At 47.3% G+C, this 18,565-nt stretch overlaps 1 protein-coding gene across 2 annotated transcripts in view; it reads right to left on the bottom strand.

Annotated features, from left to right (window-relative positions):
* The window catches only part of mbtps1 (membrane-bound transcription factor peptidase, site 1), a 53,945-nt gene extending 35,904 nt beyond the window's left edge, over nt 1–18,041 (bottom strand). The window contains exons 1-9 of one of the 2 annotated variants that reach the window (XM_063197453.1): nt 17,824–18,041; nt 14,923–15,594; nt 8,640–8,897; nt 5,174–5,392; nt 4,400–4,510; nt 2,961–3,070; nt 1,332–1,448; nt 761–828; nt 313–415 (exon numbers count right to left, since the gene is read on the bottom strand). In XM_063197453.1, coding sequence (XP_063053523.1) covers nt 313–415; nt 761–828; nt 1,332–1,448; nt 2,961–3,070; nt 4,400–4,510; nt 5,174–5,392; nt 8,640–8,897; nt 14,923–15,139 — 1,203 coding nt within the window. In that variant the 5' untranslated portion in view covers nt 15,140–15,594; nt 17,824–18,041. The remainder of the gene's footprint in view (nt 1–312; nt 416–760; nt 829–1,331; nt 1,449–2,960; nt 3,071–4,399; nt 4,511–5,173; nt 5,393–8,639; nt 8,898–14,922; nt 15,595–17,823) is intronic. The other variant, XM_063197451.1, reaches the window with a different exon arrangement.
* Nucleotides 18,042–18,565: the final 524 nt, after the last annotated feature.

Below are 18,565 nucleotides of genomic sequence, written 5' to 3'. Positions count from 1 at the left end.
ATACCCACAGCCAGCCAGACAGCCAGACAGCGCCATGCTGCGCCAGATTATCAGATAAAACACAGCCTGTTGTGTTATACAGGTCACATCACAGGGATTACCTTGCCAAACCAGAGCCTGTCTGAGATGGGAGACACAGGAGAGAGAGCGAGACGAGAACGAGACGAGAGCGAGACAGAGAGCGAGACAGAGAGCGAGACAGAGAGCGAGACAGAGAGCGGGGCAGGCAGAAAGAGAGGAAAAAAGAGAGAAGGGGAAAGAGGAAAAGAAAGGATGTTGATGTGTTACTATGGCAATGCTGAGCGTGCTTACCCAGGTGGTCATTCCGCGGGAGGAGAAGCGGGCGATGTTGTCCTCAAAGTCAATCCCTCCCACGCCTATCACGTCCATCTGATCAGCTGGGTTGTTCAGAGTGCTGCGGAATGAAATACTCACACAATCACAACACCGCAGTTTCATTTGGAGTGCATGACACACTGTCTGCATTGTAATTCAGCACTGAGCAGATGTTGCTCTTGTGCAGAGGACAGAAATAAAAAAAGACAAAAACTTTGAAGATTTGTTGGAAAATGTTTTTTTTTAAGAGGAACATACTGCTTTCAAGAGACCCCATTTTATCATGTGGCCAAAAAAATATAAATTTTATTATTTTAGTTTTCTGAGAAGAAATAAACATAAGAAGAGTCCTTTTTCTCAGCTTCACACCAAGTTGGTGTTTCGCCATTTCAGCATTGCTGTAGATCCCTCCTCCTCTACTCACCCATAGAGCGGTCCATCGTTCCCGATAGCAGACACCATGATCACTCTGTTGGCAGTCAGCTCCCAAACCTGGCACACACAACACAACCAGAGATTCTTTTAGTATATAGAGATATGCCAATGTAATAGGTTGCTATGGGCACCTAACGTGACCAGGTTCCGGTCTGCCTAAAGGGGCGTGTCATAATACTCCTAGCATTGAATAGAACAGTCCTTAGGTCTGCCTAGGTCTGCCTAAAGGGGGATTTCACCCCCCTCCCCCTTGTAAGAATAGAACCCGGAAACAATGGTCCAATGGAACCTCTCCCTCTCTACTCTCTCTGACACTGTCTGCAACCAGACCACCGATCTACCTAATGTACTTCACAACATAAGAGGCACCTCAAGCTTCAGAAATACGAGGCATTAGAGCAAATTGTGTATAACTAGGCTTAACAATCCCCTCAAATCTGATGAGGAGAATGGAAGGAGTGATCTTACTGTACATTACGACATGACCCTCTCTATACCTGTATAAGGTTCTCTCATACCGAGAGGCAACATTAGCTTATATCTATAAAAGAAGTGTTGACCTTATCCACGAAGGGATGGTCCATGAAGTCTGGCCCCCCGATGCTCAGGTTCAGCACATCGATCTTCTTGAGGATGGCGTAGTTAAAGGCATCCAGGAACCAGGAAGTGTAGGACACCTGAGGACAAGAGGAGGGAGAGAGAGAGAGAGAGAGAGAGAGAGAGAGAGAGAGAGAGAGAGAGAGAGAGAGAGAGAGAGAGAGAGAGAGAGAGAGAGAGAGAGAGAGAGAGAGAAATGAAGATACCCACTCGCACACACAAACAGTCCAACATTTACCAAGGATAGGAGGAGAGACATGCTGTCAAATATCATCTAGTGTCATTAAGAGAGAGACACTTGTCAAACACCTGGAAGACAAAAGCTTGTCAAACACCTGGCAGACAAGGGGTCTGTGTGAGTGCCAATCACACTCAGCCTGAGTCCAGTTCTCCCTAATCCCTCTTGTACAGTGTGAATGTTGTAGTGGCAAAGTCTCACTTTTGTCACTTGTGTTGTGAATGCTGTAGTGCCAATACCCTCTCCAATCTCCATCCCCTTGTGTAGTAGTTGTGGTGCCAATGCCCTCTCTCTAATCTCCCTCCATTGTATAGTGGCTGTAGTGCCAATGTTCTCCACTCTCCTTCATTTTGATTTTACGGTTTTATTAGGATAGTGCAGTGAAGAGTTGGACAGGGAATTATTGGGGGGGAGAGAGAGAGAGGGAGAGGGAGAGAGAGAGACGGGAGAGGGTCGGGAAATGACCTCAGGTAGGAATCGAACCCTGGTCTCCGGTGTAACAGTGCAGTGCCCTACCATTTGAGCCATGGCTGGGGCCTCAATCTCCTTCTATTGTGTGGTAGGCCTATGTGCAGTGCCGATGTCCTCTCCAATCGCTTTCTATTGTGTATTCGCACTGCCAATGTTCTCTCCTCCTTCTATTGTGTGGTAGTGGTAGTGCCAATGCACGGCAATAAGTTGGCCCTGCCGGTGCTGCCTGCCTGTAAAAGTGTCTGTAAGTGTATTAAAAGCGGTGAGAATTTATGGGCCTGGCCGTCGCTGCTGTAAATTTAGCGGTGAGGTGAGAGGCAATGTGAGGGAGATCAAACGTGCAGCTCATAGTGCAGTCGTCTAATGAGGGGAGGGCTGAGGTGGGTAGGATGAAGTATATTCCTGGCTGTTAGGGCATGTCAAGGGTACAGTCATGGGTTGCCGGTTCCATTCCCAGCCTGCCAGGCTGGTGGGGGCCCCGCCACACTGCTACCAAGGGGCACCATTTGGGGCTACCCTCTTGCACGACTGAGGCATAAATGCACGTTTTTGTTGTCTGTGGAGTGATAAGTCACAATTGGCAATGGGAGTTTCCCAGGTGGGCTTTCACTTTCACCTAAATGCTGAGGAGAAGAGTGTGAAAAGTGAAGGGGTGAGTACCTAGTTGTTGGTGAATGTCAGAGGAGAGGTGTGACCGGGTTATTGGTGGAAACTCATTTGAGCGTGAGCAAAGGTGTGGTCCTTTGTGAAGAAGGTGTGTGTGTGTGCGTACATGTGTGTGTTGCGTGTTCAGGCAGTGGGTAGACAGACAGGGTGTTTAGAGTGGTATTCAGACTCGCTTTGTAGTCTTGTAAGGTGTATGTGTGTGTGTGTGTGTGCGCACCTGGTTGTTGGTGAAAACCCTGAAGATGTGTAGTTCAGAGTCGGGGGCAAAGCCCTGGCACTCCCTCATGCTGGCGATCACCCCGGCCACAAAGGTGCCATGGCCCAGGCCTGAGGAGAAAACATTACAGGACGTCACGCTTACAAACATACGCTACTCTTTAAAACATTACATTACACTTTTTAAGATGGCTACATCAAGGTGCTATGGCCCCGCACTGAAGTGAAATCATTACATTAGAATGCATTACATTAGAATGCATAGAGCACATTGTGTTAGACTTGGCAGGCGCGTCTATCAACGTGCTGTAATAGTCACAGTCATTGAAAAGTTAACTACCATTACTGTGCGCAGGCCTTATGTAATACACTACGACTTGCTCATTGCCATTCCGGTAACAGCAAATTTATAACGCCGTGTCTCAACGGGTTAATCTGCACACTGCTAAATAAGCTCCAAAAAGTACACTCTAATAGATTAAAAACACGCAAAGGTTGGTTCACCGTGGATCTTCATCCGGCATATGGGTAACAGGAAGAAGACGTCCAGTGGACAAAACATGAAAATGCCCTTAGCAGGCGTTGTAATAAAGGCACTGTGGACCTGCCCAGTAAACACACTACACTATATTACATTACACTCAGCAGCCGCTGTTATCAAAGCCCCAAGGCCCATCCCAGCAGACACACAACACACAGGCTGGCAGGAAGACGACTGGCACGGAGGCACCCCTGACTTCCCCACCTGGCTCTGCTCATTTCCCATTACACCACAAGTGGCCACCTGGCACACCTTACTGCAAAGGGACTACTAGACCCATTGGCATAGAGACACCAGACCCATTGGCATTAGGAAACCACTGACGCCCATTTGGCACCCGTCCTTGGCCCATTACGGTCACTAATTAACCCGCCTGTTCCGCCGTTACATTATTACATGACTTCGCCTCCAGTCCTAAAAGAAAATCGATTAACACAGGGCTTTAAAACCCCCAGACTTGGAGCCAAAAAAGCACTTTGTCTATTGTGCAGTAGCTTGCACTTTCAGGCCACTAAGTGAAGACCCTTGCGTCTATTATCTTCCGATTGGAGGCCACAGCCACAGCAGGTTGAGTACAGCGAGGAATAAAAGGTACATGTGGAACAATGATTTATGCTAATCACCTCGCCAACTTCCATCAATCCATTCCTTTTGGCCGCAGACATTGCCATCACACAGGTGTGCAGCCCTACTGGCATTTAGTGTCTTCTTATTGGTGCGTGTGCCTGTGTGTGTGTGTGTGTGTGTGTGTGTGTGTGTGTGTATCTGTAGCCCTACAGCCATCCAATGTCTACTTATTGGTTTGTGTGTGTGTGTGTGTGTGTGTGTGTGTGTGTGTGTGTGTGTGTGTGTGTGTGTGTGTGTGTGTGTGTGTGTGTGTGTGTGTGGTGTGTGTATACCATCATCCAGTGTCTTCTCGTTGGTCCAGTTGGTTCTCTCCTTGACATTCTTGAAGTGCGGATGTTTCTCACTAAGCCCTGTGTCGAACACTGCCACCTTCACTCCAGACCCTAAGGACAGAAATAACCACATCAGTCAGACTGACACGCCATTTTCCCTGCCACGTGCTCCATTTCCAATGTTTCCCTATGCTTCTCCATAGACTGCTTAAGCCTCAAAACATGATAGCTGAGTATCAATGGTAGGGTATGAAAGGCTGCATGTACAGTAACAACAACAGTAATCAAATATAGACAGCTAGTATTTGACATCTCGATTACAAGCTGTGCGTCTCACGTTTTAGAGTGCCACAGTGTGCAATGGCCCATATAGCAGTCACACACACACACACACTTTCCGTCTCACACTCACACCAATGTTGCCCATTTCCCAGAGTATGTCTGCTTGTAGTACAGACACATGTGCACGCACACACACTCTTCTTCCCTCAATCTACAACCCTCACCTGTGTGGCCCATCTGCCAGAGTATGTCTGCCTGTACCGTCACTCTGTCACACACACACACACACACACACACACACACACACACACACACACACACACACACACACACACACACACACACACACACACACACACACACACACACACACACACACACACACACACACACACACACACACACACACACACACACACAGTACACCCCCACACACACACACACACACACACACACACACACACACACACACACACACACACACACACACACCTGTGTGTCCCATCTGCCAGAGCACGTCCGCCTGTAGTATCTGTGCGACGTGTCGTGGGATGGCCCGTAGGAGGCGTCGTGAGGAGTGGCGGCCGGTGGCGTGCCAGAAGCCCGAGCCCAGCGAGAGGCTGGTGCGGCGCAGCGGCCGCGACGACTGCCACGACTGCCACTTCTGAGTCCACCGTGTGTCGTTACACGGGCTCCCCGAGTCACCCGGAGCTGCGGAAGAACACCACAACACATACACACACACACACAGTTAGGCAAGCATGACAACACACACACATACGGCCAGGTAATCACGACAACATACACAGACACACATACACACAAACACACATAGTCAGGCGCACACAATGCTGCTAAAATGCTGCTACTTGCTGGACTACAATGGACTATGCTGAACTGCACTGTGTGTTGTACAAAATAGCCTTAACTTATTTTTGTATCTTACTATTATTATTACTGTTGTTATTATGTCTTCTATTCTTTTTCCCATACATGCGAGGGTGTGTTTTTTTTATTGCATGTCTTCATGCGAGTGCGTTTTTTTCCCCCTCTCTTCCCTCAAGATGGCCATTCACTCCATTGCCTTCCACCATCTAGATTACTCTGCACTTCCTGTGTACATTTCTACTACATCGGTGAAGTACTACAGAAAAATGTAGTGCCACACACACACACACGCACACCTTGTATACGTTATTAGTTAAACCGCACACATGCAGACCCCTATGCGAAGAGAGGCGGAGTGCATGAATCGCTGCCCTGGCGTCCACAGAGAGACTCCACAGCTGACTCCATTTGCCTAAAGCCAGGCTCAAACTACACGACTAGCGATTGTGTGTCCGATTTTGGCGTCGGGGTGCACCGCACAGTACCACCGAGACAATGCCCGACGTTCTATTTCCAGTCGCAAATATCAAACACTGTTTGATTTCTACGACTTGCGATCGGCGACTCTTTGAGCTGCCAAAGTTCTATCTTAGAACGTCGGCCACGACGAGGAAATCTTTCCCGACAATCGCTTGCGATGGTCCTGGGGGTTAACGTTCCAGCGATTGTCGTAAGGGGGGTTTTCAGCCGAGAATCGGCGCAATAGTCGTGTAGTTTGAGCCAGGCTTTAGTGTCACCATTCACCTCCACACACTTAAAGCACACCCTTCCTGCATGGGGGATGCGGTTGCCTAGCAACAGCCAAACTCCGCTCAGCAGTGGAGAGGACGTGTGGGCGTAATGGGCCAAACTCATTGCCCCCAGGGGTCTGAAGGGGCCACAGGTGAAGCTAGGAGGGGGTAGGGGGCTCAAACACTATAATTAAACCCCCTCTCCAATCAGCCGCTCCTACAGCAAAAAAAAAAAAAAACCACATGTCCAAGGAGCACCCCTCTTGAGCTCTGCTTACGTGCCAATTAGCGTGGACACTGTGTTGCCTCGCCCCGTATACAGACCCAGACGCTGGGGGAGGAGGAAGAGAGGGAGAGGGGGGGGCTCTACTGCAGTGCTGTAGTCCAGTTCTGAACTCAACTCTGACTGGCTGGCTACTGTGTCAATGTTTACCTGGCGCACCTCTAAGCCGTGCCCCGATGACCTGTCACGGAGAGGAGAGCAGAGGAGAGCAGAGGAGAGCAGAGGGGGATGGAGAAGAGAGGAGAGGAGAGGATGGAGGATGGAGAAGAGAGGGGGATGGAGAAGAGAGGGGGATGGAGAAGAGAGGGGGCTGGTGTGGGCAGAGGGCTAGGTGAAGGACAGGTTCCGGGCTCACTAGAGGGCCATTGGGATTGGGGTCATTCCTGATTGCAGGTGGGTTAAGTGAAGTTCTCCCTTAGTGGTTCATCTGAAGTTCACTTTTGATTGGATGTAGTGTTTCAGTCCAGCTCTGAACTCAAGTCTGGCTGGCTACTGTGCCAATGTTTACTTGTCGCCCCACTCAGCTGTGCCCCGATGACCTGTCACAGAGAGGACTGGAGGAGAGGAGAGGAGAGGAGAGGAGAGGAGAGGAGAGGAGAGGAGAGGAGAGGAGAGATGAGTGGAGGAGAGGAGAGGAGAGGAGAGGAGAGGTGAGGGGAGGAGAGAAGAGGAGAGGAGAGGAGAGGAGAGGGGACTGGAGGAGAGGGGACTGGAGGAGAGGAGAGGAGAGGAGAGGAGAGGACTGGACAGAACAGGATAGGAGAGGAGAGGAGAGGAGAGGAGAGGAGAGGACAGATAAGAGGAGAGGAGAGGAGAGGAGAGGAGAGGAGAGGAGAGGAGAGGAGAGAAGACAGACGGTGAGAGAGCGGGAGAAAAGAGGGCAGGAGAGGAGGAGAAGAGAGGGTTGGAGGAGAGGAGAGGAGAGGAGAGGAGAGGAGAGAGGGCAGGCTGGGGGGGCAGTAGAGAGGGCAGTGGGAGGAGCATGGGGTCATTCCTGAAGTTCTCCCTCACTAGTTAATCTGAAGTTCATCTTTGATTGCGTGCAGAAATGTGAGTGAGGTGGTGACATGCCTAGGGACAAGAGGAGACCGGTTGATTGCTGACAATGGGCATGGTGGGAGAAGGAAGTGGAGGGCTGGTCATTGGTATGGGGAGCAGACAGAGGGAGGGAGGTGAGCTGGACATGGCGGTGGTCAGATGAGTGTTGGGAAGGGTGGCAAAGACAGTCCACACTGAGGGTGGGGATGGAAGTGGTCAGCAACATGCCTCTGCCGGGAAAAGAGGGTTAGGTAGGTCCCCCTGCTGTTGTGCACCATATTGTAACAAAAGCTGTGTGTGTGTGTGTGTGTGTGTGTGTGTGTGTGTGTGTGTGTGTGTGTGTGTGTGTGTGTGTGTGTGTGTGTGTCTATGCTGTCCCATAATTCAGTGGTTCTCAACCTTTTTTCTTAAAGCACCCCCTTGCCGGTGCTCAAGACAAGACGCGCACCCCCAACCCAAACTTCTAAATGTGTATACATACTAAAAATATGATTTGAGTTATTAATTACAGTGATTCTTGCTTGAGACATTAATCAATACCTTAATGACTTTAAATGGAGACCAAAACATGTTTTAATTTGGTTTTGATGTGGCCTAATTATAATGTTACCACACAGAATTTTGGTCACAACCTCAACACAAACAAAATTCTGTGCACCCCCTGGAATCTCTGGCGCACCCCCAGGGGGTGCACACACCCCAGGTTAAGAACCACTGCCATAAAAGACCAAGCCCCGGGGAGTTGGAGCACTATACTGAGATGGTCTTGGGTTTCTCCCCGCCCCCCCACTACACCACAAGAAAGACAGACAGACAGACAGACAGACAGACAGACAGACAGACAGACAGACAGACAGACAGACAGACAGACAGACAGATAGACAGACAGATAGATAGATAGATAGATAGATAGATAGATAGATAGATAGATAGATAGATAGATAGATAGACAGACAGACAGACAGAGAACATGTTTGACGTAGGGGCCTGTGTACGTGTGCGTGTGCGTGTCACTCACGGTCGACTAGCTTCAGCGTGCGGAAGACCTTCCTCTGCGGCGTGACGCGTTTGACGTAGGGGTGGTCCTGCAGGGACAGCAGGCGTTCGCGTGCCGCCTGGCGTATCTGGACCACCTCGAAGTCGCTCGGGTACTCGCTCGCCGGGTTCTCACGCCGCACAATCCGCCAATCCCCTGCCTCCGCGCTCCGCAGCGCACTGCTGATGAAGTGGCTACGCGCCTTCGCCGTGAAGTAGCCGTTAAACGCCACTATGTACTCTGCAGGGGGGAGAGGAGGCAAGGCAGAAACAAAACATACGTTTACATCTGTGTTTCTCAATGGGGGCTGTAAAGTAGATTCAGTTGCGAATGGGGGGCAATAGTTTATTTTATTTTTTAGATACGGGAGGGGGGGGGGCAGTGTTGGCAGGCTTATTTTGAGGTCAAGAGGGCGTTGGGATAGCCTGACATGGCCAGCCCATTTCTACTCCTGTTCATTAGTAGGTCAAATGGGCTGTCATCATCAGGTTAGCGTTGGGAGGCTTATGATGAGGTCCAGGGAGCGTTGAGAACCATATGTGAACATCACTTTGTAAGCCAAAACACAGTACACGTGTATTAACACTAATATGTACTTTGAGAGGGAAGAAGAGAGAAGACATTATTTACGCCACCATGTACTCTGTAGGGGGAGAAGGAAACAGAAGAAATACAGCACACAGAAACGTCACCAGGTACTCTGACAGAGAGAGCATAACAAATACTTTATACATAAAGCCACCATGTACCCTGTGGAGAAGAAAGTGAAGAGAGAGAAAAGGCACGACCATTAAACCTCACTATGTGCTCGGGAAGAGGGGAAGAGAAGACAAATTCACATGAATACCACTAGGTATTCTGGAGGGGAAGACAAGAAAAGACAGACAAAATATATGAATGGCGTTATGTGGGCTCCTCTAGTGTAGAGATAAAAAAATATAGCAGTGTATAGTGTAGTTACACAACATTGTATTCTGGAAGGAGGCACAGACAAAAGAGAAAGCAAATATACCCTAGAGAAAACAGAGTGGTGGAATATGTAAACAGAGAGGGAAAGCAGTCAATAAAGGCATATTCCATGCGTGAATAATTTAACGAAATAATTTCATCCTTTGTTTTTTTCCCTATTTTTTGTTTTTTACATAAAAGAAATACTGGATCAAAAGGGTTTAAACCTCACGTTGATATTACAAGCACTGAATATGTACTGCACAGTCATTTTTAAGACGCCAGTCAGTCAGGTAACAAAGCCAGGGTGCATTTCGAGAAACCATTAACTATGTTTGCTACTTTGTTGTTTGCAATGCATTTTCCAATTGACAACTACCCAAGTTGCAAACTGGTCAGCAACTATGCTTTCGAGAAACGCACCCCAGGCCTGACTGCAGACACCGGCTTTGCCAGTTTGCTCCATCAGACTCTGCTCAGGGCTCTTGTCTATCGGGGCTCTGTGCTTGTCTCCACCATCTCTCAGAAGCTCCACTAGCCTTCACACGCTACCAGACACAGCTCTCAGACGCTCGGTCTGCTAGGCCTGGTCGTGACGGCTCTCAGACGCTTGCTCCACTAGGCCTGATCCTGGCCTTCTCAGGCAGCTTATGGGTGTCAGACAAGCAACTCTAGCCGGGCAGACCTGCCGGCCGATCAGATAGGGCTTGTTCGAACGCTCAGCGAAACTTGTAGCTCGGCAAATCCCTCACGCCTCACAGCTCTCCTGGCAATGCCAGACGAGGGGAGGGTGGAGAGGATAGGAGAGGTTGGGCCAGGTTGGGCGGTGGGTTAGCCCGTCTCAAATGAACAACACCCCTAATTCTTCACTCTGCCAGAGTCTGTGTGTGTGTGTAATTATGCAGTTCTCCCTCCACTGCTGAACAGAGGCATTGTCTGTCCGACTCCAAGAGGTCTTTTCAGGTAGCCCCCCCAATCAGTGTAGTAGTATGCTGGACAGGGAAAGGCCAATGCCCACGATACCATTTCATCCTACTGCTGCCCCTGGTGCCAGCTTTAACGTTTTTGATGAATTTTCATTTAACGCATAAGACAGAGTTGGTAACATATTCCAGACTTTCTGTCTCATGTGTCTGTCTGATTCAACAAATGTAATAATAAATCATCTCATTCTGCACTCTTTTTTTCTAGTGAATAATGACAATAAAGGTCTTTCTAATCTACAGGGCTTAAGTTATGTACAATAGCAGTGTTTTGCTGCCCTGGTGTGGCCTGGCTGGTGTTCTTTAGAGGCCAGTCTTTAGCAGAGTCTTAAAAAGCTCATTAAGGTTCTTGATTAAGTGTTTCCTCTAGCTGCAGTTTATGATACCTCCGCAGTTGATGATGGAGAAACTTTTACCCACATGCGGAGAGGGGGCTGCGTTGTGTTCCCCTCACTGGGCAACTAGTGCAAGGAGAGCAGGGCACTCATCCCATAAAAGCCAATCAACAACAGTTAGCATTTATGAGGCCAGACTAATGAAAGCAGAGGACAGTGGTTAAGTATTACCAGAGATTCTTTAAGTATATAGAGATATGCCAATGTAATAGGTTGCTATAGGCACCTAACATGACCAGGTTCCGGTCTGCCTAAAGGGGCGTGTCATAATGCTTCTAGCATTGAATAGAACAGTCCTTAGGTCTGCCTAGGTCTGCCTAAAGGGGGATTCCCCCCGCTCCCCCTTGCAATAATAGAACCCGGAAACAATGGGCCAATGGAACCTCTCTCTCTCTACTCTCTCTGGTATTACTACATCAGCAGTAACAACTCCACTCACACACACATCAGGACGCACATCGCTTATTTACACACAAAGCATTTGCATCTAAATAATGGCAACAGAATAATAGACTATACTCTAGCATGCACTGTAGTATATTGCACTACATTACACACCACAGAGACCTTCTTCACTGCTGAACCCCACTACTCCGTCCGCAGGGCCCTTTACCACAATGGACAGCAGTCAGTGAGCAGGAAGAGAATGTTTGGGGGTGTCTGTGTGTTGTAGGGGGTGCTAAAATGGCTAAAATGGGGGTAGATTGGCTAAATGACTTTATTCATGAGGCCAAAACCAGGTTGGCCTAAAAATAGAAAAGTTCACTCACCATCTCTGTGGACACACACACAGACACACACAGACACACACACACATTGAGAGATATGTACCCAGTATTTGTACACACGTCGTGTGTGGGTTTAACTGGGTGGATGCCAAGACGGCAGAGTCATGGACATGAGACATAAAAAGGGGGGTCTTCGTCTTCCTCATACAGTAGTCACTAGTCAGTAGACACGCATGCCTTTTTACAAGCACACCTTTACACATGACAATTTACACTCTCTATGCATTATAAGCTTACACAGTAAATCAATGTCCCTGTGCTGTTGTCACCAGCACAGGCTTCTGTTGGTGTGCGTGCGTGTTCTACATATGTCAATTTTGACAAATGTCGTTAGTAAACCCTTCAGCCATTAGTATCCTTCTGAGTAGTAAATAAGTAGCCGGTTTAAGACAAGTTGCCCTACAAGTACCATACACAAAGACTGTCACATATTTGGCTACTATGGCTGTGACAATGGGACACAATGGCAAAAATGTGACAAACCCAGTTCACAAAGCAACATTATAATATGCTACCTAACACCATGAGAAAAAAATCCTGATTTTTTGTTTGTTTCCCTTGTCAGGTGCTGAGAGAGTGCTTGGTTATCATGTGTTCTCTGGTTCACATGGGCCCTGGGGGCCTTTCTATCATTACTCCCACAGCCAGGACACAGACATTCGAGCAGGCAGTGCTTGGAGTAAAGGGTCTTTGGCATGGCGTGAAAATGCCAAAAAATATGTAATCTACTATATACGATCTAGACATTCCTTCAACATTAACTGTGCAGAAGTCTCACATTTTGACCTGGAATCACAGAACCCTTTTCAATACAGTGTGTGTAAGCAGCATGACTGTGTAGTCGAAAACTCAGGGTGTGGGTGTGTGAGAAAGAGAGAGCAAGAGAGAGAGAAAGAGTGGGAGCGAGAAAGAGAGCAGGCAAGAGAGAGAGCGAGAGAGAGAGAGGGTGTTCCGGTGTGCTTGGATTGCTGGACTGTATGCAGCCTCATGCTTAACTTTGATCAGGAACCCCCAGGTGATGCCTCACCTGCACACTCACCATCAACACACACACACACACACACACACACACACACACACACACACAGCGCTCTGAGTCTGAACACACCACTCTTATGATGACCAGCAGCTATGTTTGTCTGCCTACTGCCTGAACACGCTCTTCACCAAAACACAGTGCTCAGCATTCCTTAGAGCTCAACACTTCTCTTCCTCACTTGATGACTGTCATGCCGTCACTGTGCAGAAACTACTCAACAGAGGCCAGAGATCCTACAACCTAAATTGAAGCGGTTATACAAGTTATACGCCAGGTACTTTTCATTGGATCAAAGTGAAATTTGTTGTCCCATGAAAAGATATGCTTACAAATCTACAGACATCAAATGTGAGGGGTGTACTCGCTTCTGTGAGCCACTGCAGTAAAACCTTGGTGACCGTCATGTCATCACTGAGCACTACACAGCAACAGCCAGTCACTGTAAATTCATCTTCCTGTAATCTGTCCGGTACTGCAAAAAGTATCTTACAGACAACCAACACTCTCCTGACCTGCAAATCAATGTGGTAGTCAATTTCCTTTTTATAGTAAAGTTAAATAAATTACTCAAAGCAGAGTTCCTGTGCAGAACCACTGTCCAGGTGCTGGTGATGTGCAGAAGTAATTCAAGTAAAGGAGCGATAAAGAAACCTGATGAAGCGGCAGCGAAAGGCATTGTTCACCTAAATAAACTGCCAGCAAAGACGACCAGTGTGCTGTGATTGATCTCTCCTTTACTAAAGTTAAATAAATGTTTATGCAGGTGAACTCAATTTAATTCTGAATAAAACTTAACCTATTCCAATTTGAAAACATCATGTAAACATTTCCCAATTCAGAGTAAACTCGATGGAACTATTCAACTCTTAATTTGGATTTAAAAACATCATGTAAACGGGGGCGCTGTGGCGCACATTTGGGCTTGTATGCCCACCCACGGGGACCCCGGTTCGAGTCCGGCCGAGGTCATTTCCTGATCCTCCCGCAGGGCTTTTTCTAGGAATTGTTGGCATGAGGGAGCATCATGGCAGGTTGTTGGGTTGCGGGGGTGAAGGGGGGAATTTACTAGGGGCGCTCAAAAAAGTGTTTTATATATTGAAAAAAAAAGAAGTATGAGGGTGGAGCGCCCCTATTTCCCCGTTCAGAAAAAGCCCTGCTCCCCTGTCTCTCTGTCCCATTCGCTTCCTGTCACCATCTTCAACTGTCCTGTCAAGTAAAGGCATAAAAGCCCCTTAAAATATATTTAAAAATATATAAAAAAAACAAAATGTAATAAAATATATATTAAAAAAAACATCATGTAAAGGTGGCTAGTGGGTCAATGTCACCGCCAGGTGAAATGCTCATCATATATGACTTGGGCTGTTTCTCTGAGTAATGTTGGCAAGCGTTCTTGGCCCACTTCTACTTCTCTACATTACACTCTGCACGAGACCACATAAACAGTCCTGTTATCAGTCATAACTTAACCCTTGTTCTCACGCGATTACGCCTCGCCTCGCTATCGCATCACCTACGGAACTGTACCACAAACAGTTATCTTGTCCTGACCTAGAAAGACTAGCAGAAGATAAGAAACCTGAAAACAACAAGGTGTGACGCTGGAACCACAGTTAGCTTGGCTAACTAGCTTACCATGTTCCACTGGATATACCGGTACCCATCGTATCTATCTACTATGTGTATAGCCCAGCAGAGACAAGAAGCATATGAAATATAGTGTATAGTTTGAAGCAGTAAGTTAGCTTGTCCAAGTCAGTGAAGCTGTAAGCAACTGGACAACTGAATTTCAACTTTGGATAACATGATGTGGATGAATGAGAAGAATCACAAATAGAATCCTAGGACCATCCTAATTTCCCTTACCGTGTTCCAATACTTTACTGGATTAAGTTATAGCATACCATGCTCCACTACAATGTTGGAATGAAGTACCATGTTAAATACTTAGTTATACTGATACACTGCTTTGATGGATTTCCTTGTGTTCCACTACTTTGATGAAGTGAGTTACATGCTGACCGTGTTGTACTTCTTTACTGTAGTTAGTTAGATGCTTATGCTTACCATGTTCCACTACTTTTGTAATTAGTACGGTAGTTATTTGCTTACCATGCTCCACTACTTTGCTGGAGAACTCCACCTTGAGTGTCATCTGTGAGCAGTTGGGGGCCTGCAGTCCCTCATGCTGGTGGAAGGTGGCGTCCTCCTCTCTGTCCGTTTCCGTGCCGACGAGTGCCAGGCGGGCCAGCAGCAAGGTGGCCATCATGGAGAGCCAGAGGACGCTCGGTCCCGCCGTCGCCATGGCGTTCTTCAGGTCAAAGGTCATATGGAGACCTCCGTGCCTCTGTCCCTCTGTGTGTGGCGCGTGTGGCGCCCAGGCTGCTCACGCTCGCCTCTCAACAGTCAGACACAGGGCACAACATCAATGTGGTAAGCCAGTGTGTGTGGCGCATCAATGTGGCAAGCCAGGCTAAAAGAAACAAAAGCATCAGGTGCGTTTCTGTCCAACAGGCCAGATTTCAGATCAGGTCCAAAATCCACCAGAGGCAGATCTACGCATGGTTCATATTCCTATCGAGTTAATTTCTTTCGGCGTTTCCTCTCCATGGTGGGGATGGCGAGTTTTCGGGAAAGGGGGGAGGGGTGTAAATCAGTCTTGGTGCCAGCCCGGGGTCAGGCACTCCATCTTGACTTGAGGGCGAGATGCAGACAGCTCATTGGTGGCCAACAAGGGAGGAAAAACAAACTACTTTCTTCGATGCTCACTGATGACCAAAAGACCTGTGGAGGGAGTGAGAGGAGGGAGAGAGAGAGAGAAGCAAAAAGAGAAGAGAGAAAAGAGAGAAGCTCTGTTTACTTAACCATGAAATCTCAGGGTTAGCTGGCCTTGATCACTATGCGACTCAAAACTATTATAATTCAGGGTCATCAAAAGATCAGATGTAAATCTGCACTATTTTATGCATGGCAGGCATTTTACTTTGCTTTGTTTTAGGGGATAGGGCGTCTTTCAGCTCACTACACACTCCACAATATACAGTATTTCACCTAGGCTGTCCCCCATCTAGTTTCCCAGGTTAGACACCAACTAAGGTGCCAGGACTCCGCAGGCTTCACTTCTTAGCTGCATAATGCAGGACTAAGGCATGGAAAGACAGAAAGGTGAGAACACAGATAACATCAGTTTCTATCCAAGCAGCACGGGCTCCTCCTGTGGCTCTGAAACCTCATCATAACACCCCTGCTATATGCGGGTGGATGGTACAAGGCCAGTTATCACAAAGGTTTCAATGGAAGGATACGTTTACTTAAAAAAAGCTGAGTAAACAGTCTTAAATAGCACTCGTATGTTGGAAGCTAAATTGTTCTCTGTGGTTTAGTTTTTCATTATGAATCCCTCTGTGCTCAGCAGAGCTGCCCTCCACCCTCTAAATTATAACGCCCACCCCCAACCCCAAACACAAACCCTCTAACTTCAGCTGCAGGGCTGGTCTTACTGCATTTCCTGCCGGGGTGAGGTGGTGCATAGAGCAGCCAGCCCCTTGGGCTATGAACATTTTTAAGGGCATGCTTGCACGCGCACACATGGGTTACATAATGGCTATCCAGAGTGCCTTATTTCCGCCACTACAGAACAGAGCACCCTAAAGTGGTGGAGTGGAGCAGGGGTCCGGGACGGGACAGGTCAGGCCTGGACACTGTGGGGGGTTGTGGCTCCCAAATGTGCTGGCCAGATGGGTCCTTTACTTGCTCAGTGCACTGCAGAGCAGACACCCACTAGTGTAACCAAACCAGCTGCATGCAGCCTGCTGCCATAAAGACCCAGAGGACAGACTTGTGACAACATGATTCGGACATGAGAAAGCGACACCAAACATCCAAGTCAGCTCTCTCCTTTGTCTGCTTTTCCCCACCTTATTCACCCTCCAAATATCAGACATGCATGCCACAGGCCTACCAGTCTCTCTATCTCTCGCTCTCTCCAACACAAATTCACGCTTAAGTCTCCCCCAAATGAATGCCTGCCATAACTGTTCCACAATGTCTTCCATGACTTGAGTTACAATATCTTCCATGACTTGAGTTTCAACGTCTGCATTCTAAGGTTACAATCTCAGCATTGTGGCTCAGCTACAAAGGCATGGAGTATCTGCCGAAAGGGGGGAGACAAACAGAAGACATGCACACCAATGCCATGGGGTATGTTGTAGGGCACATACTGCGATAACTTCAGAAGAAGCAAGTTACAGCTTAATAGAGACACATTTGTATCAAAACATTAAGTACACTATTTCCTTTCAAGTTCGAGTGGTTGAATCTGACACATTGTAAACAAAGTTGTAAGTAGGACAACAGCATTTGTACATCTTCTCAGAGACAAACTGTATGACCAAATTCCAGTTAGTGTGAGCCAAATACACAACCGTAACATAACTGTAGTTTGAAGTTTATTACGTAAAGGCTGGAGTCAGCCATAGAAATAATACAAGGGAGTCAGCTAGCTAGTAAGAAGATTAACTCACGTGGATCCCGTAGTAGTTTACAGAAGTTATCGGAAGATATGTTAAGGTATTTTGTTCGTTTAACATAACAAAGCCTCGGTGCGAAAGGTGTTCAATGATAGGTCCTGGCTTCAATCATAAACAAACGGCTGACTGAAGCGTCAGAGTAAGGACCAAGACAGCTAGCATAGATTAGCCATCTTACCTAAGAGCTAGCTTGATAGCAAACACAGCTGGCTAGCTCTTAGCCACATAACGTTTCCACATAGCAAAGCAAAGGGTAGTTCTAGAAAGGAGGCTGAGAGATGACATGTGCTTTCTGTTCAGATGTGCAGCTGTATACACAGTCTCCACGGGGATGGACACTGCTACCCAGATATAATAATGACAGCACTAACAACACATTGTAAATAATCGGACAAAGTCTGATTTTGCCAAGTTGAAAGGATGTGTATCATATGATTAGCTGGCAGGCTAAAGGCTAAAGTTAGCACCAAACGTTTCATACCCCACTCACTTGTCTGGTCAATTGGTCCAGATGCAGCTGTGAATTGACATCAAGGAAAAGACCATTAAATCGATGCGGCTATGCAAAGTCCTTGGATGTGTAAAATATATCTACCCCGCACTGGAACAACTGTTAAGCGTGGGCATCCAGCTGGTGATGTTTTGTTTTCTAGATGTTCCTTGGTTCCTGCCTGTCTCCCTGCCAGTTGAACTGTAACTTGAGAATTTCATTGTCCCCGCCCACATTCTTCAAGTGACAGCAGGAGAAGCCAATCATATAGTGGAACGTGCAGGCATTCGAGAAATGATACAGTAATGACAACAAATCCAACAAATAAATCAAAGTAAGGCCTTTTCTACACCAGTGGTTCCCAACCTTTTCCCCTATGTTTTTTACCATTGTAAACCTTGATGACCCATCTGGTTTGTGTTCATAGTATGGCCCTTGGAGGAATATGAAGGGGCCCCTTGAATGAAAAAGGTTCCTCACCCCTGTTTTAAGGTCTTAAAAGTGCACCAATTCATATTTTTAGCCATTTCTTTCCAGAATTCATGCTGCCCATTCTCAAACATTATATTTTTCACAAATGCTTACCACCTGGGAAAATGTAATTTTTCATAGGCTTCATGAAGAGGAGGATTTTCTCCATTTCCACCATTTCCCCTGAAAAACATATTGTATTTTTTTGGCCATACTAGTAATTATTAGATTACTATTTAGTAAATATTCACGAAAAGATACA

Source organism: Engraulis encrasicolus, chromosome 4, assembly GCF_034702125.1.
Source record: "Engraulis encrasicolus isolate BLACKSEA-1 chromosome 4, IST_EnEncr_1.0, whole genome shotgun sequence".
NCBI lineage: Eukaryota > Metazoa > Chordata > Actinopteri > Clupeiformes > Engraulidae > Engraulis > Engraulis encrasicolus.
Note: the sequence above shows the minus strand (reverse complement) of the source record. Positions and strands in the feature narration are given on the sequence as shown.